This window comes from Oncorhynchus clarkii, chromosome 13 (genome assembly GCF_045791955.1).
Source record: "Oncorhynchus clarkii lewisi isolate Uvic-CL-2024 chromosome 13, UVic_Ocla_1.0, whole genome shotgun sequence".
NCBI lineage: Eukaryota > Metazoa > Chordata > Actinopteri > Salmoniformes > Salmonidae > Oncorhynchus > Oncorhynchus clarkii.
In genome coordinates this window covers 2,229,881-2,255,821 of record NC_092159.1, presented here as the reverse complement: position 1 = coordinate 2,255,821, position 25,941 = coordinate 2,229,881, and the positions used below count along the sequence as shown (strand labels likewise).

The 25,941-nt window shown below is 44.5% G+C and overlaps 1 protein-coding gene across 1 annotated transcript; it reads right to left on the bottom strand.

Moving 5' to 3' along the window:
- Window positions 1–5,091: 5,091 nt before the first annotated feature.
- Window positions 5,092–24,004, bottom strand: LOC139424266 (integrator complex subunit 15-like). Its single transcript, XM_071175955.1, has 10 exons — window positions 23,925–24,004; window positions 22,286–22,352; window positions 22,026–22,133; window positions 21,616–21,730; window positions 20,416–20,522; window positions 16,189–16,357; window positions 13,900–14,177; window positions 10,723–10,948; window positions 10,601–10,640; window positions 5,092–5,397 (listed from the first exon to the last, which is right to left on the bottom strand). Exons 2-10 carry the CDS (start codon window positions 22,343–22,345, stop codon window positions 5,205–5,207), a joined length of 1,296 nt encoding a protein of 431 aa, XP_071032056.1. The 5' UTR covers window positions 22,346–22,352; window positions 23,925–24,004; the 3' UTR covers window positions 5,092–5,204.
- Window positions 24,005–25,941: the final 1,937 nt, after the last annotated feature.

Genomic DNA, 25,941 nt, shown 5'->3' with positions numbered 1-25,941 from the left:
GTGTCATTAGATCAGGCGGGTCTGTCATAATATAATAGAGACAGTAGATCTAGCTGGTGTGTCATAATATAATAGAGGCAGTAGATCTAGCGTGACTGTCATAATATAATAGAAACAGTAGATTTAGCTTGTCTGTCATAATATAATAGAGACAGTAGATCTAGCTGGTCTGTCATAATATAATAGAGGCAGTAGATCTAGCGTGTCTGTCATAATATAATAGAGACAGTAGATCTAGCTGGTCTGTCATAATATAATAGAGACAGTAGATTTAGCTGGTCTGTCATAATATAATAGAGACAGTAGACTTAGCTGGTCTGTCATAATATAATAGAGAGAATAGATCTAGCTGGTCTGTCATAACATAATAGACAGTAGATCTAGCTGGTCTGTAATAAAATAATAGAGATTAGATCTAGCTGGTCTGTCATAATATAATAGAGGCAGTAGATCTAGCGTGTCTGTCATAATATAATAGAGACAGCAGATCTAGCTGGTCTGTCATAATATAATAGAGACAGTAGATTTAGCTGGTCTGTCATAATATAATAGAGACAGTAGATCTAGCTGGTCTGTCATAATATAATAGAGACAGTAGATCTAGCTGGTCTGTCATAATATAATAGAGACAGTAGATTTAGCTGGTCTGTCATAATATAATAGAGACAGTAGATCTAGCTGGTCTGTCATAATATAATAGAGACAGTAGATCTAGCTGGTCTGTCATAATATAATAGAGACAGTAGATTTAGCTGGTCTGTCATAATATAATAGAGACAGTAGATTTAGCTGGTCTGTCATAATATAATAGAGGCTGTAGATCTAGCGTGTCTGTCAGCGCCGTGTGTATAGGTGGCAAGGAAGTCAGGCCCAGGAGAGTCGAAATAGAGTGTAAATGGAGTCTTTTAATAACTGTCCAAAGAACATGCTCCATAACACTAAATAGTACAGACATGAAAAAACATGGGTACGAGGACCCGTCGCGCACCAATACAACAAATAAACAACTCTGACAATAAAACAATCTCTGACAAAGACATGAGGGGAAACAGAGCGTTAAATACACAACAGTTAATGAATGGGATTGAAAACAGGTGTGTGGGAAGACAAGACAAAAGACAAAATAATATAATAGAGACAGTAGATCTAGCTGGTCTGTCATAATATAATAGTGACATTAGATCAGGCGGGTCTGTCATAATATAATAGAGACAGTAGATCTAGCTGATCTGTCATAATATAATAGAGACAGATCTAGCTGGTCTGTCATAATATAATAGAGACAGTAGATCTAGCTGGTCTGTCATAATATAATAGAGGCAGTAGATCTAGCTGGTCTGTCATAATATAATAGAGACAGTAGATTTAGCTGGTCTGTCATAATATAATAGAGACAGTAGAGACAGTTAATCTAGCTGGTCTGTCATATTATAATAGAGACAGTAGATCTAGCTGGTCTGTCATAATATAATAGAGAATGTAGATCTAGCTGGTCTGTCATATTATAATAGAGACAGTAGATCGAGCTGGTCTGTCATAATTTAATAGGGACAGTAGATCTAGCTGGTCTGTAATAATATAATAGAGAGAATAGATCTAGCTGGTCTGTAATAATATAATAGAGAGAATAGATCTAGCTGATCTGTCATAATTTAATAGGGACAGTAGATCTAGCTGGTCTGTAATAATATAATAGAGAGAATAGATCTAGCTGGTCTGTCATAATATAATAGAGACAGTAGATCTAGCTGGTCTGTCACAATATAACAGTGTCATTAGATCAGGCGGGTCTGTCATAACATAATAGAGACAGTAGATCTAGCTGGTCTGTCATAATATAATAGAGACAGTAGATTTAGCTGGTCTGTCATAATATAATAGAGACAGTAGAGACAGTTAATCTAGCTGGTCTGTCATATTATAATAGTGACAGTAGATCTAGCTGGTCTGTCATAATATAATAGAGAATGTAGATCTAGCTGGTCTGTCATATTATAATAGAGACAGTAGATCGAGCTGGTCTGTCATAATTTAATAGGGACAGTAGATCTAGCTGGTCTGTAATAATATAATAGAGAGAATAGATCTAGCTGATCTGTCATAATTTAATAGGGACAGTAGATCTAGCTGGTCTGTAATAATATAATAGAGAGAATAGATCTAGCTGGTCTGTCATAATATAATAGAGACAGTAGATCTAGCTGGTCTGTCACAATATAACAGTGTCATTAGATCAGGCGGGTCTGTCATAACATAATAGAGACAGTAGATCTAGCTGGTCTGTCACATAATAACAGTGTCATTAGATCAGGCGGGTCTGTCATAACATAATAGAGACAGTAGATCTAGCTGGTGTGTCATAATATAATAGAGGCAGTAGATCTAGCGTGTCTGTCATAATATAATAGAGACAGTAGATCTAGCTGGTCTGTCATAATTTAATAGAGACAGTAGATTTAGCTGGTCTGTCATAATATAATAGAGACAGTAGATTTAGCTGGTTTGTCATAATATAATAGAGACAGTAGATTTAGCTGGTCTGTCATAATATAATAGAGACAGTAGAGACAGTTAATCTAGCTGGTCTGTCATAATATAACAGTGTCATTAGATCAGGCGGGTCTGTCATAACATAATAGAGACAGTAGATCTAGCTGGTGTGTCATAATATAATAGAGGCAGTAGATCTAGCGTGTCTGTCATAATTTAATAGGGACAGTAGATCTAGCTGGTCTGTAATAATATAATAGAGAGAATAGATCTAGCTGATCTGTCATAATTTAATAGGGACAGTAGATCTAGCTGGTCTGTAATAATATAATAGAGAGAATAGATCTAGCTGGTCTGTCACAATATAACAGTGTCATTAGATCAGGCGGGTCTGTCATAACATAATAGAGACAGTAGATCTAGCTGGTGTGTCATAATATAATAGAGGCAGTAGATCTAGCGTGACTGTCATAATATAATAGAGACAGTAGATCTAGCTGGTCTGTCATAATTTAATAGAGACAGTAGATTTAGCTGGTCTGTCATAATATAATAGAGACAGTAGATTTAGCTGGTTTGTCATAATATAATAGAGACAGTAGATTTAGCTGGTCTGTCATAATATAATAGAGACAGTAGAGACAGTTAATCTAGCTGGTCTGTCATATTATAATAGAGACAGTAGATCTAGCTGGTCTGTCATAATTTAATAGAGAATATAGATCTAGCTGGTCTGTCATAAAATAATAGAGAATGTAGATCTAGCTGGTCTGTCATAATATAATAGAGACAGTAGATCGAGCTGGTCTGTCATAATTTAATAGGGACAGCAGATCTAGCTGGTCTGTCATAATATAATAGAGATAGTAGATCTAGCGGGTCTGTCATAATATAACAGTGTCATTAGATCAGGCGGGTCTGTCATAACATAATAGAGACAGTAGATCTAGCTGGTGTGTCATAATATAATAGAGGCAGTAGACCTAGCGTGTCTGTCATAATATAATAGAGACAGTAGATCTAGCTGGTCTGTCATAATTTAATAGAGACAGTAGATTTAGCTGGTCTGTCATAATATAATAGAGACAGTAGATCTAGCTGGTCTGTCATAATATAATAGAGACAGTAGATTTAGCTGGTCTGTCATAATATAATAGAGACAGTAGATCTAGCTGGTCTGTCACAATATAACAGTGACTACCTCATGAAGCTGGTTGAGAGAATGCCAAGTGTGCACAGCTCTCTTCAAGGCAAAGGGTGGCTACTTTGATGAATCTCAAATATAAAATATATTTTGATCTGTTCAACACTTTTTTGGTTACTACATGATTGCATATGAGTTATTTCCTAGTTTTGATGTCTTCACTATTATTCTACAATGCAGAAAATCCCCAAAGCCAACTCCTCATTTGGCCGCCTTTCCTTCCAGTTCTCTGCTGCCAATGACTGGAACGAATTGCAAAAATCACTGAAGCTGGAGACTTACATCGCCCTCACTAACTTTAAGCATCAGCTGTCAGAGCAGCTTACTGATCATTGCACCTGTAAATAGCCCATCTGTAAATAGCCCACCAAACTACCTCATCCCCATATTGTTATTTTTTTGCTCCTTTGCACCCCAGTATCTCTACTTGCACATTCATCTTCTGCAAAACTATCACTCCAGTGTTAATGCTAAATTGTAATTATTTCAACGCTATTGCCTATTTATTGCCTTACCTCCCTAATCTTACATTTACACACTACATTTACACACACTGTATATATATTTTCTATTGTGTTATTGACTGTACGTTTGTTTAACCCATGTGTTACTCTGTGTTGTTTGTGTTGCACTGCTTTGCTTTATCTTGGCCAGGTCGCAGTTGTAAATGAGAACTTGTTCTCAACTGGCCTCCCTGGTTAAATAAAGGTGAAATAAAAAATTAAGAAAAACCCTGAATGAGAAGGTGTGTCCAAAACACAGTCACGGTAAGCACAAATAAAATGTCACATCACCCAGAAAAAACAGTTACATTCACCCACAAATAATTCCCCCATCAATACTTTAAATTATATATGTAGTATTTAATGTGTATATTTATATTGTACTATACAGGGCGCATTTGGAAAAGAGACATACGTCTCAATATGTCTTCCCTGTCAAAATAAAGGTTAAATAAATATATACAATTCATGAAATATAGGTGGGAGGGCGTACAGGCTGTGGTCAATTTATTAATGAACAGATAGGTGGGAGAACATAGAGGCTGTGGTCAATTTATTAATGAACAGATAGGTGGGAGGACGTACAGGCTGTGGTCAATTTATTAATGAACAGATAGGTGGGAGGACATAGAGGCTGTGGTCAATTTATTAATGAACAGATAGGTGGGAGGGCGTACAGGCTGTGGTCAATTTATTAATGAACAGATAGGTGGGAGGACATACAGGCTGTGGTCAATTTATTAATGAACAGATAGGTGGGAGGGAGTACAGGCTGTGGTCAATTTATTAATGAACAAATAGGTGGGAGGACATACAGGCTGTGGTCAATTTATTAATGAACAGATAGGTGGGAGGACATACAGGCTGTGGTCAATTTATTATACAAAACATGGGTGAAAGGGTGTACAATTTATTAATGAAACATGGTAAAACAGATTGATTTGACAAACAGTCCAAATACTCAGTATACACCAATGTTGTTGTCTTCCATGTGTCCACACATCTCTTTAGTGGCTGGGGCGGAAGGGAAAGGCCATGCTTGGAAGGAAAGGTTGAGAAGGGAAGGAGGGATGGGGAGAGTGAGAGGAGGGGTGAGGTCCTAAGGGGCTGGGCCGGGGGCTGTACCCCAGAGGAGGGGTGTGGATGTGGGGGTAGAATCCACTCTGCTGCACTGGACCAGACATCACCAGCTGGAGCAAACTGAGAGACACCATAGAATTAGGAATTACAACACACTTTGTCCTGCATCTGTAACAGCAGGGAATGCATCACCTATAGCCTCTACTGCTATTCATTCCAGTTCCGTCAATGCATTCTAAGCACCTTCCATTCTTCTTCATAGCGTGGTTTCATTACCGCTTGACTTCGGTTTGAATTCCGTCCTGTCGCAATGTTTCGCTAACTTAGGGAGGGAGGAGATGTCGCTAACCCTACCCCCCACCCTAACCCTAACTTAGGGAGGGGGATGTCGCTAACCCTACCCCCCACCCTAACCCTAACTTAGGGAGGGAGGAGATGTCGCTAACCCTACCCCCCACCCTAACCCTAACTTAGGGAGGGAGGAGATGTCGCTAACCCTACCCCCCACCCTAACCCTAACTTAGGGAGGGAGGAGATGTCGCTAACCCTACCCCCCACCCTAACCCTAACTTAGGGAGGGAGATGTCGCTAACCCTACCCCCCACCCTAACCCTAACTTAGGGAGGGAGGAGATGTCGCTAACCCTACCCCCCACCCTAACCCTAACTTAGGGAGGGAGGAGATGTCGCTAACCCTACCCCCCACCCTAACCCTACCCCCCACCCTAACCCTACCCCCCACCCTAACCCTAACTTAGGGAGGGAGATGTCGCTAAATATGGATGAAATGTATTGAAAAGGCTAAATTCCATTCATAGAATTAGTAAGGCCAACAAGGCCAGAGTGAGAAAATGGAAGACATTTATTTTCCACCATAATTTGTAAATAAAATCATTAAAAATCCTACAATGTGATTTTCTGGATTTTTTTTCTCATTTTGTCTGTCATAGTTGAAGTGTACCTATGATGAAAATTACAGGCCTCTCTCGTCTTTTTAAGTGGGAGAACTTGCACAATTGGTGGCTGACTAAATACTTTTTTGCCCCACTGTATATACTGTACTCTATACCATCTACTGCATCTTGCCTAAGCCGTTCGGCCATCGCTCATTCATATATTTTTATGTACATATTCTTATTAATTCCTTTATACTTGTGTGTACACTCACATTAACATCTGCTATATGCTGGCTATGCTCAGCCTTGTCTCAGGGTAGTAGGTTGGTAGATATCCCTCTAGTGGTGTGGGGGCTATACTCAGCCTTGTCTCAGGGTAGTAGGGTGGTAGATATCCCTCTAGTGGTGTGGGGGCTATACTCAGCCTTGTCTCAGGGTAGTAGGTTGGTAGATATCCCTCTAGTGGTGTGGGGGCTATACTCAGCCTTGTCTCAGGGTAGTAGGGTGGTAGATATCCCTCTAGTGGTGTGGGGGCTATACTCAGCCTGGTCTCAGGGTAGTAGGGTGGTAGATATCCCTCTAGTGGTGTGGGGGCTATACACAGCCTTGTCTCAGGGTAGTAGGTTGTTCTGTTATAATCTCCACCCGGCACAGCCAGAAGAGGACTGGCCCACCCCTCATAGCCTGGTTCCTCTCTAGGTTTCTTCCTAGGTTCTGTCCTTTCTAGGGAGTTTTTCCCAGCCACCGTGCTTCTACACCTGCAATGCTTGCTGCTTGGGGTTTTAGGCTGGGTTTCTGTACTTTGTGACATCAGCTGATGTCTCATTTATTATTGTTTATTGTCATTAGTTGCTACGGCTAAACTCATTTCAATTTGCTTACTGCCCCATTCGGTCTACAGACGACGCAAGAGCCATCACACTGCATACTGCCTTATCCCACCTGGACAAGAGGAATACCTATGTAAGAATGCTGTTCATCGGCTACAGCTCAGCATTCAACACCATAGTACCTTCCAAGCTCATCATTAAGCTTGAGGCCCTGGGTTTCAACCCCGCCCTGTGCAATTGGGTCCTGGACTTCCTGACGGGCCACCCCCAGGTGGTGAAGGTAGGTAACAACATCTCCACTTCACTAATCCTCAACACTGGGGCCCCACAAGGATGTGTTCTGAGCCCTCACCTGTACTCCCTGTTCACTGCGTGGCCATGAACGCCTCCAACTCAATCATCAAGTTTGCAGATGGCACAACAGTAGTAGACATGACTACCAACAACGACAAGACAATCTACAGGGAGTAGGTGAGGGCTTCGGAGTGTGGTGTCAGGAAAATAACCTCTCCCTCAACATCAACAAAACAAAGGAGATGATCCTGGACTTAAGGAAACAGCAGAGGGAGCACCCCCTATCCACATCGACAGGACAGCAATGAAGAGGGTGCAAAGTTAAGTTCCTCTGAGTACATATCACTGACAAATTGAAATGCTCCACCCACACAGACAGTGTGGTGAAGAAGGCGCAACAGCGCCTCTTCAACCTAAGGAGGCTGAAGAAATGTGGCTTGTCACCTAAAACCCTCACAAACTTTTACAGATGCACCATTGAGAGCATCCTGTCGGGCTGTATCACCGCCTGGTACAGCAATTGCACCGCCCACAACTGCAGGGCTCTCAAGTGGGTGGTGCGGTTTGCACAACGCATCCCGATCATCAAGGACAAAAAAAACACCCGAGTCACTGCCTGTACTCCCAGCTATCATCCAGAAGGCGAGGTCAGTACAGGTGCATCAAAGCTGGGACCGAGAGACTGAAAAACAGCTTCTATCTCAAGGTCATTAGACTGTTAAACAGCCATCACTAGCACAGAGAGGCTATATACAGGCTTGAAGTCATTGGCCACTTTAATAAAATGGAACACGAATCACTTTAATAATACCACTTTAACAGTGTTCACATATCTTGCATTACTCATCTCATATGTACAGTTGAAATCAGAAGTTTACATACACCTTTGCCAAATACATTTAAACTCTGTTTTTCACAATTCCTGACATTTAATCCTAGTAGAAATGCCCTGTCTTAGGTCAGTTAGGATCACCACTTTATTTTAAGAATGTGAAATGTCAGAATAATAGTAGAGAGAATGATTCATTTCAGCTTTTATTTCTTTCATCACATTCCCATTGAGATCAGGGCTTTGTGATGGCCACGCCAATACCTTGACTTGTTGTCCTTAAGCTATTTTGCCACAAAATTTGCGACCAAGCTTTAACTTCCTGACTGATGTCTTGAGATGTTGCTTTAATATATCCACAAAATTTACTTCCTCATGATGCCATCTATTTGTGAAGTGCACCAGTCCCTCCTGCAGCAAAGCACCCAAACAACATGATGCTGCCACCCCCGTACCTCACGGTTGGGATGGTGTTCTTCGGCTTGCAAGCCTCCCCCTTTTTCCTCCAAACATAACGATGTTCATTATACCCAAACAGTTATATTTTTGTTTCATCCGACCAGAGGACATTTCTCAAAAAAGTGCAATCTTTGTCCCCATGTACAGTTGCAAACCGTAATCTGTAGTTTTTATGGCGGTTTTGGAGCAGTGTCCTTTCTTGCTGAGCGGCCATTCAGGTTATGTTGATATAGGACTCGTTTTACTGTGAACATAGATACTTTTGTACCCGTTTCCTCCAGCATCTTCAGAAGGTCCTTTGCTGCTGTTCTGGGATTGATTTGCATTGTTCGCACAAAAGTACGTTAATCTCTGAGACAGAACGCGTCTCCTTCCTGAGCGGTATGACGGCTGCGTGGTCCCATGGTGTTTATACTTGCGTACTATTGTTTGTACAGATGAACGTGGTACCTTCAGGCATTTGGAAATTGCTCCCAAGGATAAACCAAACTTGTGGAGGTCTACAATTGTTTTCTGAGGTCTTGACTGATTTCTTTTGATTTTTCCATGATGTCAAGCAAAGAGGCACTGAGTTTGAAGGTAGGCCTTGAAATAGATCCACAGGTACACCTCCAATTGACTCAAATGTCAATTAGCCTATCAGAAGCTTCTAAAGCCATGACATAATTTTCTGGAATTTTCCAAGCTGTTTAAAAGTACAGTCAACTTAGTGTATGTAAACTTCTGACCCACTGGAATTGTGATAGTGAATTATAAGTGAAATAATCTCTGTAAACAATTGTTGGAAAAATGATTTGTGCCATGCACAAAGTAGATGTCCTAACCAACTTGCCAAAACTATAGTTTGTTCACAAGAAATGTGTAGAAATGTGTAGAAAATGTGTAGAAAAACTAGTTTTAATGACTCTAACCTAAGTATGTAAACTTCCGACTTCAACTCTATTCTTTACTATCTTTTGCATCTTAGCCTATCCCGCTCTGACATTGCTCATCCATATATTTATACATTCTTATTCCTTTCCTTAGATTTGTGTGTATTAGGGAGATGTTGTGGAATTGTTAGATATTACTTGTTAGATATTACTGCACTGTCGTTACTAGAAACACAAGAATTTCGCTACACTCACAATAACATCTGCTAACCACGTGTATGTGACCAATAAAAAAAATGTACAGCCTGGAATCGAACCAGGGTGTCTGTAGTGACGCCTCAAGCACTGAGATGCAGTGCCTTAGACTGCTGCGCCACTCGGGAGCCCTAGATTACACCTTAGCAAACAATCCTTTTGTAAACTAATGTTAGATGCAACTAACATGACAAGTACATAGACCTATTTCTCTGTAAAACAACATTAGATCCAGTCTGTCTATGATATTATCCTGATGGCTCTGATTCTAGCTAGCTAACCAGTCAAGTTTATGTAAGAGGCTAGCTAGCATCAGCTATGTAGTGGTTTTACTATGTTGAAACACTCGTTTTCAAATTTTCTTAAATTTTTCTCACAAGCGCATTGCTGTAGCTTCTAAATCCTCAATGTAATTTACTAATTTTAACTAATTTAAACCATATTTAACGAGATCTTCTCCCTGTTGGCAATGCCTGACAACGCACAGGAAACGACTCCCCCGATATGAAGAGGGCTTGGAACGTTCAAATGTAGAATGTGCATTGAGGGTATGGATTTCTCCTTCGCCAAAATGGCTGCCATTATCATAACATTCTGGAACTATGAGGATCTATGACATCATGCACTACTTGGGAAGATCACACACACACACACACACACCTCTTAGGCTGGAAACAGGACAGAACAGGTCTGAACAGGGGGAGGGTAAGAACAGATCTTGACAGGAGGAGGGTTGCATTGTGATTGGTTGTGGGGGAGGGCTAGGGGAACATTGTGACTGGTTGTGGGGAAGGTTTAGGGGTGCATTGTGATTGGTTGTGGGGAGGGCTAGGGGTACATTGTGATTGGTTGTGGGGAGGGCTAGGGGTACACTGTGACTGGTTCTTACTTGTTGTGTGGGAGGCGGGAACAGAGAGCTCTCAGGTCCTCTGTGGAGAGAATACACAGGATAAGACTGTAGAAGACACAGGACATCACAACTGTAGAAGACACAGGATATGACATCCCTACCTCTAGAGCAGAGCAGCGCCCCTGCTGCCATGGACACCTGCAGGGCCTGGGCCAGCCTATCCAGAGTGAGCTGGATGTGTGTTTGTGTATCGGAGTGGAGAGGGTTCAGCTCCTCCAGAAGACCAGAGAGGTCAGAGATCAGAGAAGTCAGCTGGTCGGGCTGCAGCAACGCCAGACGACCCAGAAGCCCCTTCTCTCTCAGAACGCCCGGGAGAAGCAGCAACACCTGGAACAGATAAGTGTTGAGTTCATCACCTCTGACCTCTAAACATGACCTGGCCCTGACCCAGGACTCCCGGGAGGAAGAGTCGATGACCTCTAAACACGGGGGTGCGGTACCACGGGGGTGCGGTACCACGGGGGTGCGGTTCCACGGGGGTGCGGTACCACGGGGGTGCGGTTCCACGGGGGTGCGGTTCCACGGGGGTGCGGTTCCACAGGGGTGCGGGTCCACAGGGGTGCGGTTCCACAGGAGTGCGGTTCCACGGGGGTGCTTTATGTTTGCTTTATTGGCAGTTGTTGTTGTTAACCTGTAACTCATGTTGACGTTTCTGCCAGTGCAGTTCCACGGGGGTGCGGGTCCACAGGGGTGCGGTACCACAGGGGTGCGGTTCCACGGGGGTGCTTTATGTTTGCTTTATTGGCAGTTGTTGTTGTTAACCTGTAACTCATGTTGACGTTTCTGCCAGTGCTTACGTCAAGCAGCTAAGGTGTTTAATACAGTATTTCTTAAATAAAAACATGAGCATGAAAGAATCAGTAGACAGTATGGAGTCCGTTGCTGCTGGCTGCGCTCAGGACTGATTTCTGAGAACATGTCTACAAGTTCTTCATCAGCCAGCTGTCAAACGATCCTAAATAAAGCTGCTACAAGCCATATATCAGAACCCCAAATCACTAGTTCGCTAAGTTCCATCTCTGCTTGTCAATGAAGCTAGTAAATAGCAGGCACCATGAGCAGGTCACGTTAGCTAAATCAGCTTATCAAGTCACTGGCATGTGGTGACGTTTGGTTTTTACTTTCTCTCAATCGATTACCAGTGTGCATCTGTCTGGCAGTGTTTCATAGGGAATCATATTACTGGGCTCTTGAGTGGTGCAGGGGTCTAAGGCACTGCATCCCAGTGCTAGAGGCGTCACTACAGACACCTTGGTTTGAATCCAGGCTGTATCACAACCGACCGTGATTGGGAGTCCCATAGGGCGGCATACAAGTGGTCCAGGTTTGGCCGGTGTGGGCTGTCATTGTAAATAACATTGCCTAGTGAAATAAAGGTTACATTTAAATTGTTTAAAAGAAAATAAACAGCTGGCAGCGGGACACACTCGCCAATGGGTTTAGAATTCTGGAATCTTGACAAGTGGGATGCAAGTGCACATCATCTTAATTCTCATTGGCCCAAAACAGTAGCTAAGCTTCCATCTAGTTGGAGACAGATTTGGCCCAAAACAGTAGCTAAGCTTCCATCCAGTTGGAGACAGATTTGGCCCAAAACAGTAGCTAAGCTTCCATCTAGTTGGAGACAGATTTGGCCCAAAACAGTAGCTAAGCTTCCATCTAGTTGGAGACAGATTTGGCCCAAAACAGTAGCTAAGCTTCCATCTAGTTGGAGACAGATTTGGCCCAAAACAGTAGCTAAGCTTCCATCCAGTTGGAGACAGATTTTCGTGCCAATATTCTAAAATCCACATAAAAACAGAGATGTGATTCCTTCAAATTGACACAGACTGGAGTGATCTCTATCAAATACAGTAAGATTGGATGGAAACCTGGTTAGTGGCAGACTGTAGTGATCTCTATCAAATACAGTAAGATTGGATGGAAACCTGGTTAGTGGCAGACTGTAGTGATCTCTATCAAATACAGTAAGATTGGATGGAAACCTGGTTAGTGGCAGACTGTAGTGATCTCTGTCAAATACAGTAAGATTGGATGGAAACCTGGTTAGTGGCAGACTGTAGTGATCTCTATCAAATACAGTAAGATTGGATGGAAACCTGGTTAGTGGCAGACTGTAGTGATCTCTGTCAAATACAGTAAGATTGGATGGAAACCTGGTTAGTGGCAGACTGGAGTGATCTCTATCAAATACAGTAAGATTGGATGGAAACCTGGTTAGTGGCAGACTGTAGTGATCTCTGTCAAATACAGTAAGATTGGATGGAAACCTGGTTAGTGGCAGACTGTAGTGATCTCTGTCAAATACAGTAAGATTGGATGGAAACCTGGTTAGTGGCAGACTGGAGTGATCTCTATCAAATACAGTAAGATTGGATGGAAACCTGGTTAGTGGCAGACTGTAGTGATCTCTGTCAAATACAGTAAGATTGGATGGAAACCTGGTTAGTGGCAGACTGTAGTGATCTCTATCAAATACAGTAAGATTGGATGGAAACCTGGTTAGTTGCAGACTGTAGTGATCTCTATCAAATACAGTAAGATTGGATGGAAACCTGGTTAGTGGCAGACTGTAGTGATCTCTATCAAATACAGTAAGATTGGATGGAAACGTGGTTAGTGGCAGACTGTAGTGATCTCTATCAAATACAGTAAGATTGGATGGAAACCTGGTTAGTGGCAGACTGTAGTGATCTCTGTCAAATACAGTAAGATTGGATGGAAACCTGGTTAGTGGCAGACTGTAGTGATCTCTATCAAATACAGTAAGATTGGATGGAAACCTGGTTAGTGGAAAACTGGAGTGATCTCTATCAAATACAGTAAGATTGGATGGAAACCTGGTTAGTGGCAGACTGGAGTGATCTCTATCAAATACAGAAAGTAGCCACTCCATTAGGGCCAAGTGTTCTCTCATAATATTGGCAAAGTGTTGTCGCATGTAAACAAGTCTGAGGTGCTGAGTAATGGACAGGTCTGTCTCACTGTCTGGAGGTTCTGCTGCTCTGATGGTCTGTCTGGAGGTTCTTCTGCTATGATGGTCTGTCTCACTGTATGAAGGTTTGTAATCCAAACCCGACCCTCATGTACGTCCTGACGACCTCAGTTACACAAATGTCCCAAAAGTCAGGTTTGAGACTGTACATTGATACTGGACATTGAGACTGGACATTGAGACTGGACATTGATACTGGACATTGAGACTGGACATTGAGACTGGACATTGATACTGGACATTGATACTGGACATTGATACTGGACATTGATACTGGACAAACCTGCAGGACACTGAGATGTAGCTCAGAGAAGAGAGGCCCTGCCTCCAGCTCAGTCTCTGTCGTCCCATTGGCCAAGTCCTGCTTCCCGTCTCTTCTGTAAGCCAATGGGGCTTTGACACACCAGCGCACCAGCCCAGCCAGCGGTGTGAGGTCCAGGGAGCCGATTGGCTGGCTGGAGGAGGGGGGTGTGTTCAGCAGAGTGATGAGGACCAATCGAGGCTGGTCTTGGATCCAGGACACCACCATCTGTAGCAGCTGTACAGGGGGAGTCAACTCCTCTATACACACCGAAAACACACCAAGAGGTATTTAGAGATGTTGACATGACATAGCCTAGTAACAGCTGTACAGGGGGAGTCAACTCCTCTATACACACCAAGAGGTATTTAGAGATGTTGACATGACACAGCCTAGTAACAGCTGTACAGGGGGAGTCAACTCCTCTATACACACCAAGAGGTATTTAGAGATGTTGACATGACATAGCCTAGTAACAGCTGTACAGGGGGAGTCAACTCCTCTATACACACCAAGAGGTATTTAGAGTTGTTGACATGACACAGCCTAGTAACAGCTGTACAGGGGGAGTCAACTCCTCTATACACACCGAACACACACCAAGAGATAGATATTTAGAGATGTTGACATGACACAGCCTAGTAACAGCTGTACAGGGTTTTCGTTACTCATCTTGTTGGCTAGTGATGTAGCTTTTCGTTACTCATCTTGTTGGCTGATAGTAGATTGACAGGGTAGTGATTTAGCTGTTCGTTACTCATCTTGTTGGCTGATAGTATATTGACAGGCTAGTGATGTAGCTTTTCGTTACTAACCTTGTTGGCTGATAGTAGATTGACAGGGTAGTGATTTAGCTGTTCGTTACTCATCTTGTTGGCTAGTGATTTAGCTGTTCATTACTCATCTTTTTGGCTGATAGTAGATTGACAGGGTAGTGATTTAGCTGTTCGTTACTCATCTTGTTGGCTGATAGTAGATTGACAGGGTAGTGATTTAGCTGTTCGTTACTCATCTTGTTGGCTGATAGTAGATTGACAGGGTAGTGATTTAGCTGTTCGTTACTCATCTTGTTGGCTGATAGTAGATTGACAGGGTAGTGATTTAGCTGTTCGTTACTCATCTTGTTGGCTGATAGTAGATTGACAGGCTAGTGATTTAGCTGTTCGTTACTCATCTTGTTGGCTAGTGATATTGCTGTTTGTTACTCATCTTGTTGGCTGATAGTAGATTGACAGGGTAGTGATTTAGCTGTTTGTTACTCATCTTGTTGGCTGATAGTAGATTGACAGGGTAGTGATTTAGCTGTTAGTTACTCATCTTGTTGGCTAGTGATTTAGCTGTTTGTTACTCATCTTGTTGGCTGATAGTAGATTGACAGGCTAGTGATTTAGCTGTTTGTTACTCATCTTGTTGGCTGATAGTTTATTGACAGGGTAGTGATTTAGCTGTTTGTTACTCATCTTGTTGGCTAGTGATTTAGCTGTTTGTTACTCATCTTGTTGGCTGATAGTTTATTGACAGGGTAGTGATTTAGCTGTTCGTTACTCATCTTGTTGGCTAGTGATTTAGCTGTTCGTTACTCATCTTGTTGGCTGATAGTAGATTGACAGGGTAGTGATTTAGCTGTTCGTTACTCATCTTGTTGGCTGATAGTAGATTGACAGGGTAGTGATTTAGCTGTTCGTTACTCATCTTGTTGGCTGATAGTAGATTGACAGGCTAGTGATTTAGCTGTTCGTTACTCATCTTGTTGGCTAGTGATATTGCTGTTTGTTACTCATCTTGTTGGCTGATAGTAGATTGACAGGGTAGTGATTTAGCTGTTTGTTACTCATCTTGTTGGCTGATAGTAGATTGACAGGGTAGTGATTTAGCTGTTAGTTACTCATCTTGTTGGCTAGTGATTTAGCTGTTTGTTACTCATCTTGTTGGCTGATAGTTTATTGACAGGGTAGTGATTTAGCTGTTCGTTACTCATCTTGTTGGCTAGTGATTTAGCTGTTCGTTACTCATCTTGTTGGCTGATAGTAGATTGACAGGGTAGTGATTTAGCTGTTTGTTACTCATCTTGTTGGCTGAGGAACAGTACGTGTGGCCAGTTCTTCTAACATCTTTAAAGTGGGATTCCAGTCAGGACGCACAGCGTTACTAATCAGGTTACGCACCCAATGCATATGAGTCTGTTCAATTAAAACGGTCAAATGTCTGGCACCACATTTTCCTAACGGTGCGTAGAGAGGTCATACAGGGTGGTAACAACAGTGTGTGTACCTGTAGAGAGGTCATACAGGGTGGTAACAGCAGTGATGAACTGGCAGCAGAATGGAGGACAGGAACAGCTGAGGTTGTTGAGGGTTGGAACCATGGAACCAGGAAGTAGGGAGCAATAGTCATCCACCAACACTCTGGCTAGTCTTCTACAGTAGACAGGATGGGACCGCTGGAACACACGAACACACACACACTCTGGCTAGTCTTCTACAGTAGACAGGATGGGACCACTGGAACACACACACACACACACACTCTGGCTAGTCTTCTATAGTAGACAGGATGGGACCACTGAAACACACAAACACATTCTGGCTAGTCTTCTACAGTAGACAGGATGGGACCACTGGAACACACGAACACACACACACTCTGGCTAGTCTTCTACAGTAGACAGGATGGGACCGCCGGAACACACACACACACACACACTCTGGCTAGTCTTCTACAGTAGACAGGATGGGACCGCTGGAACACACACACACACACACTCTGGCTAGTCTTCTACAGTAGACAGGATGGGACCGCTGGAACACACACACACACACACACTCTGGCTAGTCTTCTACAGTAGACAGGATGGGACCGCTGGAACACACACACACTCTGGCTAGTCTTCTACAGTAGACAGGATGGGACCGCTGGAACACACGAACACACACACACACTCTGGCTAGTCTTCTACAGTAGACAGGATGGGACCGCTGGAACACACACACACACAAACTCTGGCTAGTCTTCTATAATAGACAGGATGGGACCGCTGGAACACACACACACACACACTCTGGCTAGTCTTCTACAGTAGACAGGATGGGACCGCTGGAACACACACACACTCTGGCTAGTCTTCTACAGTAGACAGGATGGGACCGCTGGAACACACGAACACACACACACACTCTGGCTAGTCTTCTACAGTAGACAGGATGGGACCGCTGGAACACACACACACACACACTCTGGCTAGTCTTCTACAGTAGACAGGATGGGACCGCTGGAACACACACACACTCTGACTAGTCTTCTACAGTAGACAGGATGGGACCGCTGAAACACACACACACACACACACTCTGGCTAGTCTTCTACAGTAGACAGGATGGGACCACTGGAACACACACACACACACACACTCTGGCTAGTCTTCTACAGTAGACAGGATGGGACCACTAGAACACACACACACACACACACTCTGGCTAGTCTTCTATAGTAGACAGGATGGGACCACTGAAACACACAAACACACTCTGGCTAGTCTTCTACAGTAGACAGGATGGGACCACTAGAACACACACACACACACACACTCTGGCTAGTCTTCTATAGTAGACAGGATGGGACCACTGGAACACACACACACTCTGGCTAGTCTTCTACAGTAGACAGGATGGGACCACTGGAACACACACACACTCTGACTAGTCTTCTACAGTAGACAGGATGGGACCGCTGGAACACACACACACTCTGGCTAGTCTTCTACAGTAGACAGGATGGGACCACTGGAACACACACACACTCTGGCTAGTCTTCTACAGTAGACAGGATGGGACCACTGGAACACACACACACACACACTCTGGCTAGTCTTCTATAGTAGACAGGATGGGACCACTGGAACACACACACACTCTGGCTAGTCTTTTACAGTAGACAGGATGGGACCGCTGGAACACACACACACTCTGGCTAAGGGATTTTTATGAATAATGACCAAATTATGTATGCATTTCAATCAGAACTATGACTAAACAGAATACTACTATGTTACTGTATGGATGTATGAATCTTATTATAATCATAATACTGAATGTAATGTGTGTAGTTTTCGTCCAGAATTAGAAGGACTGTCTGTTCCTTGTTAGAAACTAACGGAGCTATCGTCAGACTGGCTGGAATGCTGTGTTCCTTACAGGACATCCTGTCTCTACACAGGGAGAGGAGAGACCTTGGGCTAGCAGTAGATTATTTAACAGGTGGTAGACAGCGTGGGAAGACTTGTGAACTATACAGCCATTGTATCGGAGTGGAGGAAGGACAGTTTAAAACCTATGACGTCATATTTAGTTTATAACTGGTTGTAAATTGTACCATGATCAGTACTCTCGAGAATAAATGCTATTGATTGATTTTGAGACTGGCCTCTGTCCATTTTATGCAAATAAGTATCTTACAAATTCTTAGGAATGGGCAGAGTGTTCTAATTGAATTGGTTAATAAACATATAGGAAACAAATTCCTTTAACACTTCTACAGTAGACAGGATGGGACCACTGGAACACACGAACACACACACAATATCAATTAATTTCTGGTTAACAGAGTACCTCAGTACCTCACTGTGATTGTTTTACATTAAAATGGTCAAAAAGAAATAAAAATAGCTTCTTAGCAAAGAGCAACTTCTCAAGAAAGAATTTAGCTGAGACTGTCTGGGAGTGGTCTGAGTGGGAGGGGAAAACAGACTGTCTGGGAGTGGTCTGAGTGGGAGGGGAAAACAGACTGTCTGGGAGTGGTCTGAGTGGGAGGGGAAAACAGACTGTCTGGGAGTGGTCTGAGTAGGGAGGGGGAAACAGACTGTCTGGGAGTGGTCTGAGTGGGGAGGGGGAAACAGACTGTCTGGGAGTGGTCTGAGTAGGGAGGGGAAAACAGACTGTCTGGGAGTGGTCTGAGTGGGAGGGGAAAACAGACTGTCTGTGAGTGGTCTGAGTGGGGAGGGGGAAACAGACTGTCTGGGAGTGGTCTGAGTGGGGAGGGGGAAACAGACTGTCTGGGAGTGGTCTGAGTGGGGAGGGGGAAACAGACTGTCTGGGAGTGGTCTGAGTGGGGAGGGGGAAACAGACTGTCTGGGAGGGGTCTGAGTGGGGAGGGGGAAACAGACTGTCTGGGAGGGGTCTGAGTGGGGAGGGGGAAACAGACTGTCTGGGAGGGGTCTGAGTGGGGAGGGGGAAACAGACTGTCTGGGAGGGGTCTGAGTGGGAGGGGAAAACAGACTGTCTGGGAGTGGTCTGAGTGGGGAGGGGAAAACAGACTGTCTGGGAGTGGTCTGAGTGGGAGGGGAAAACTGACTGTCTGGGAGTGGTCTGAGTAGGGAGGGGAAAACTGACTGTCTGGGAGTGGTCTGAGTAGGGAGGGGAAAACTGACTGTCTGGGAGTGGTCTGAGTGGGAGGGGAAAACAGACTGTCTGGGAGTGGTCTGAGTGGGAGGGGAAAACAGACTGTCTGGGAGTGGTCTGAGTGGGAGGGGAAAACAGACTGTCTGGGAGTGGTCTGAGGGGGAGGGGAAAACAGACTGTCTGGGAGTGGTCTGAGTGGGAGGGGAAAACTGACTGTCAGGGGAAAACTGACTGTCTGGGAGGGGTCTGAGTGGGAGGGGAAAACAGACTGTCTGGGAGTGGTCTGAGTGGGAGGGGAAAACAGACTGTCTGGGAGTGGTCTGAGTGGGGAGAAACTGACTGTCTGGGAGTGGTCTGAGTGGGGAGGGGAAAACAGACTGTCTGGGAGTGGTCTGAGTGGGAGGGGAAAACTGACTGTCTGGGAGTGGTCTGAGTGGGAGGGGAAAACTGAATGTCTGGGAGTGGTCTGAGTGGGAGGGGAAAACAGACTGTCTGGGAGTGGTCTGAGGGGGAGGGGAAAACAGACTGTCTGGGAGTGGTCTGAGTGGGAGGGGAAAACTGACTGTCTGGGAGTGGTCTGAGGGGGAGGGGAAAACAGACTGTCTGGGAGTGGTCTGAGTGGGAGGGGAAAACTGACTGTCTGGGAGTGGTCTGAGTGGGAGGGGAAAACAGAAAACTAGTCGTTATTGGCAGAAAGGTTGGGAAAGCTCTTTCTTATTGGTCTATTATCTAATTTATCACCAGGCAGGCCAAAACTCTGTTATTGATAACCTACACCTAAATCACTCCATAGACCTGTCCTGTCCACGGTAAGTGAAGGTGTGTGCTATTGATAACCTATACCTAAATCACTCCATAGACCTGTCCTGTCCACGATAAGTGAAGGTGTGTGTTCTTGATAACCTATACCTAAATCACTCCATAGACCTGTCCTGTCCACGATAAGTGAAGGTGTGTGTTCTTGATAACCTATACCTAAATCACTCCATAGACTTGTCCTGTCCACGGTAAGTGAAGGTGTGTGTTATTGATAACCTACACCTAAATCACTCCATAGACCTGTCCTGTCCACGGTAAGTGAAGGTGTGTGTTATTGTGTTCTAACCTGTAACCAGGTAGCAGCACACTCCAGGATGGGGACCCTGCCCACAGCGATCGCCATGGAGACTAGCTTGCCTAGCAACGCCATGCGACTCTCGTCAGCCTGGTTACCTTGGCGACAGAAGGAAAAGTAAAACACAGATTCAATACAACTTGAACACAAACACACTGAAGACACACACACAGTGAAATGCTGACTGACCAGCCCTTAACCAACAGGTGTGGACCTCACAGTAAAATGCTGACTGACCAGCCCTTAACCAGCAGGTGTAGACCTCACAGTAAAATGCTGACTGACCAGCCCTTAACCAGCAGGTGTAGACCTCACAGTGAAATGCTGACTGACCAGCCCTTAACTCTTGATGATCATCCAGGTGCTTTTTGACAAGCTGGGGTTAACTGGACGAGATGGTCTCAACAACTACGGGAAGTGTTTGGTTGGAGTCATTGCAGCTAAAGGTGGCCTGATCAACAACTACAGGAAGTGTTTGGTTGGAGTCATTGCAGCTAAAGGTGGCCTGATCAACAACTACAGGAAGTGTTTGGTTGGAGTCATTGCAGCTAAAGATTGCACAACCTACTTTTCACACAGGGGCACTGGGTGTTGCATAAAGTTGTTTATATAATAAATGAAATAAGTATGTAATTGTTGTGTTATATGTTCACTCAAGTTCCTCTGATCTAATATGAAGTTTTGGTTGAAGATCTGAAAACATTCTGTATAAAAAATATGTAAAAGGAAATCAAATTTAAAATGGGACAAATTACGCACAGATGAGTGAAGATGAGTTAGGGTCAGGGTTAAAGATCACCTTGTAGAGTGAACAGAGAAGATGAGTTAGGGTCAGGGTTAAAGATCACCTTGTAGAGTGAACAGAGAAGATGAGTTAGGGTCAGGGTTAAAGATCACCTTGTAGAGTGAACAGAGAAGATGAGTAAGGGTCAGGGTTAAAGATCACCTTGTAGAGTGAACAGAGAAGATGAGTTAGGGTCAGGGTTAAAGATCACCTTGTAGAGTGAACAGAGAAGATGAGTTAGGGTCAGGGTTAAAGATCACCTTGTAGAGTGAACAGAGAAGATGAGTTAGGGTCAGGGTTAAAGATCACCTTGTAGAGTGAACAGAGAAGATGAGTAAGGGTCAGGGTTAAAGATCACCTTGTAGAGTGAACAGAGAAGATGAGTTAGGGTCAGGGTTAAAGATCACCTTGTAGAGTGAACAGGGCAGAGAAGATGAGTTGTCTCACAGCGTCTCGACTCTGTTCCTGGAAACAGCTGCACATGATCTCCAACAGCTGCAGCTCCTGTAAGGCACTCATCCTCTACACACACACACACACACACACACACACACACACACACACTTGTGAAACCATGGAGACAGGACATAAAGGCAACCTAAAGAGGCAACATTGAGAGAGAGTGTGTGTGTGTGTGTGTGTGTGGTACCCTGTGTAGTATAAACTCCTCCACCAGTTTCAGTGTGTGTGTGTGTGTGTGTGTGTGTGTGGTACCCTGTGCAGTATAAACTCCTCCACCAGTTTCAGTGTGTGGTGTGTGTGTGTGTGTGTGTGTGTGTGTGTGTGTGTGTGTGTGTGTGTGTGTGGTGTGTGGTACCCTGTGCAGGATAAACTCTTCCACTAGCTCCAGAGTGGGCGTGTCCACCGAGGGGGAGGGGTTATTCTGAACCTGGCCAGACAGGTAGATATCCAGATGGTACAGCACCTGAAACACATTAACAACCACTAACGGGGCTTCCTGCAGCTAACCTACAATCATTACAACACATTAATAACCACTAACTGGGCTTCCTCCAACTAACCCAGAATCATTACAACACATTAGCAGACTGATAAATATCCAGACATGGTCAGAACCTCTTTAGCGGCGCTCAGCGCATCTCGACGTAGCAACGACTGACGCATATCACTCATCATCAGGTCCCTGAAACATCAGAACACACAGTAACACACTCATCATCAGGTCCCTGAAACATCAGAACACACAGTAACACACTCATCATCAGGTCCCTGAAACATCAGAACACACAGTAACACACTCATCATAAGGTCCCTGAAACATCAGAACACACAGTAACACACTCAACAGCAGCTCCATTAAACAAGATAGAATGATCTTACATAGCAAAGCATTGATAAACTCGATGGAACAGTGTTTTAAAACTTCACTTGCTGCACTTAGCTAGCTAGCGTATCTGCCAGCCATCACTCAGGGGAGCTAGCTAGCTAGCTAGTGTATCTGCCAGCCATCACTCAGGGGAGCTATCTGCCAGCCATCACTCAGGGGAGCTATCTAGCTAGCTAGTGTATCTGCCAGCCATCACTCAGGGGAGCTAGCTAGCTAGCTAGTGTATCTGCCAGCCATCACTCAGGGGAGCTATCTGCCAGCCATCACTCAGGGGAGCTATCTAGCTAGCTAGTGTATCTGCCAGCCATCACTCAGGGGAGCTAGCTAGCTAGCTAGTGTATCTGCCAGCCATCACTCAGGGGAGCTATCTGCCAGCCATCACTCAGGGGAGCTATCTAGCTAGCTAGTGTATCTGCCAGCCATCACTCAGGGGAGCTAGCTAGCTAGCTAGTGTATCTGCCAGCCATCACTCAGGGGAGCTAGCTAGCTAGCTAGTGTATCTGCCAGCCATCACTCAGGGGAGCTATCTGCCAGCCATCACTCAGGGGAGCTATCTAGCTAGCTAGTGTATCTGCCAGCCATCACTAAGGGGAGCTATCTGCCAGCCATCACTCAGGGGAGCTATCTAGCTAGCTAGTGTATCTGCCAGCCATCACTCAGGGGAGCTATCTGCCAGCCATCACTCAGGGGAGCTATCTAGCTAGCTAGTGTATCTGCCAGCCATCACTCAGGGGAGCTATCTGCCAGCCATCACTCAGGGGAGCTATCTAGCTAGCTAGTGTATCTGCCAGCCATCACTCAGGGGAGCTATCTGCCAGCCATCACTCAGGGGAGCTATCTAGCTAGCTAGTGTATCTGCCAGCCATCACTCAGGGGAACTAGCTAGTGTATCTGCCAGCCATCAGTCAGGGGAACTATCTAGCTAGCTAGTGTATCTGCCAGTCATCACTCAGGGGAGCTATCCAGTATAGTGAACCAGAATCTGTCCGTACAGGAGAAGTTGAACATGCAGATCCTTCTTAATGCCCAGGAAGCCGCCATTCAACTTGGACCAGCTATTCAAGCTGAATAATGTGAAGATGTTTGGTAAGGCTCATACCACCAAATAACGGAGGTACGCTAAACAACTAGTCATTACTGCCATCCCAAAACGGCCAAAAAGGCATCCCAACCAATATACAGACTCCCCATGTTGTGTCCCAAAACTACAATACTCTCTGCTTAACAAGCAAACCACGGAGAGGCGAGTTATAGTCGGTTTGTTTGTATCCTAGAAACTAACTAGCTATGGTTGCTGTTGTTTGCTCTATTACAACGAGTTTGTGTAACTACACGAGTTACGCAGTTAATATAGAAACGTTTTCTTACCTTGAAAGAGAAGATATTTTAAAGCGACAGGGTGCATGCGCCACTGTTTACACTTTCAACTACGGAAACCCATGAAGTACAAACAGAGGACAACTGCCCCGTCCGTCACAACGCGTTTGGTTCTGTTCTGATGGGGTTTATCAGCATCCAACGTTTAGTTCTGTTCTGATGGGGTTCATCAGCATTCAACGTTTGATTATGTTAGTTGGTACTGAACCAGAAAACACACTGAGTATGATGACAGATAGTTCTACATTTAACTGACTGTACCTCGAGTGGAAACTAATGGGCTGCTGGCTGCTTAACCAAATGGATATATAGGTTTATCTAAAATCTATTCAAATTGTATTGGTCCATACACATATTTAGCAGATGTTGTGTAATATCTAACAATTCACAACAATACACACAAATAGTTTGAGAACATTTCTCTCCACCTCTCTGTTCATCTCCTCTCCTAGGTGAGAGTATTGTTTGCTTGGAATTATCTCTCAGTTGAGAGGAATAAGGAGAGGAGACGAGGGGAATAAGGAGATAAATCAAATTCAACTTTATTTGTCACATGCGCCGAATACAGCAAGTGTAGACTTTACCGTGAAATGCTTACTTACAAGCCCTTAACCAACAGTGCAGTTCAAGAAGAGTTAAGAAAATATCTACAAAATAAACTAAAGTAAAAAATAATAAAAAGTAACACAATAAACTAACAATAACGAGGCTTTATACAGGGGGTACTGGTACCGAGTCAGTGTGGAGGATATATACAGGGGGTACTGGTACCGAGTCAGTGTGGAGGCTTTATACAGGGGGTACTGGTACCGAGTCAGTGTGGAGGCTATATACAGGGGGTACCAGTACTGAGTCAGTGTGGAGGCTATATACAGGGGTACTGGTACCTAGTCAGTATGGAGGCTATATACAGGGAGTACTGGTACCGATTCAGTGTGGAGACTATATACAGGGAGTACTGGTACCGAGTCAGTGTGGAGGCTATATACAGGGAGTACTGGTACCGAGTCAGTGTGGAGGCTATATACAGGGGGTACCGGTATCGAGTCAGTGTGGAGGCTATATACAGGGGGTACTGGTACCGAGTCAGTGTGGAGGCTATATACAGGGGGTACCGGTATCGAGTCAGTGTGGAGGCTATATACAGGGGTACTGGTACCTAGTCAGTATGGAGGCTATATACAGGGAGTACTGGTACCGAGTCAGTGTGGAGGCTATATACAGGGAGTACTGGTACCGAGTCAGTGTGGAGGCTATATACAGGGGGTACTGGTACCGAGTCAGTGTGGAGGCTATATACACGGGGTACCGGTATCGAGTCAGTGTGGAGGCTATATACAGGGGGTACTGGTACCGAGTCAGTGTGGAGGCTATATACAGGGGGTACCGGTATCGAGTCAGTGTGGAGGCTATATACAGGGGGTACTGGTACCGAGTCAGTGTGGAGGCTATATACAGGGGGTACTGGTACCGAGTCAGTGTGGAGGCTATATACAGGGGGTACTGGTACCGAGTCAGTATGGAGGCTATATACAGGGGGTACCGGTATCGAGTCAGTGTGGAGGCTATATACAGGGTGTACCGGTATCGAGTCAGTGTGGAGGCTATATACAGGGGGTACCGGTATCGAGTCAGTGTGGAGGCTATATACAGGGGGTACCGGTATCGAGTCAGTGTGGAGGCTATATACAGGGGGTACCGGTATCGAGTCAGTGTGGAGGCTATATACAGGGTGTACCGGTATCGAGTCAGTGTGGAGGCTATATACAGGGGGTACCGGTATCGAGTCAGTGTGGAGGCTATATACAGGGGGTACCGGTATCGAGTCAGTGTGGAGGCTGTATACAGGGAGTACTGGTACCGAGTCCGTGTGGAGGCTATATACAGGGAGTACTGGTACCGAGTCAGTGTGGAGGCTATATACAGGGAGTACTGGTACCGAGTCAGTGTGGAGGCTATATACAGGGGTACTGGTACCGAGTCAGTGTGGAGGCTATATACAGGGAGT

What these genes read in the sequence shown, in the direction of transcription:
- LOC139424266 (XM_071175955.1), bottom strand. Translation starts at nt 22,345, where the DNA reads ATGATGAGTGATATGCGTCAGTCGTTGCTACGTCGAGATGCGCTGAGC. An exon ending in CCTGTATGACCTCTCTACAG is followed by an intron (nt 14,178 to 16,188) that starts GTACACACACTG and finishes CGGTGTGTATAG; the next exon opens with AGGAGTTGACTCCCCCTGTA. An exon ending in TACATCTCAGTGTCCTGCAG is followed by an intron (nt 10,949 to 13,899) that starts GTTTGTCCAGTA and finishes TATCTGTTCCAG; the next exon opens with GTGTTGCTGCTTCTCCCGGG.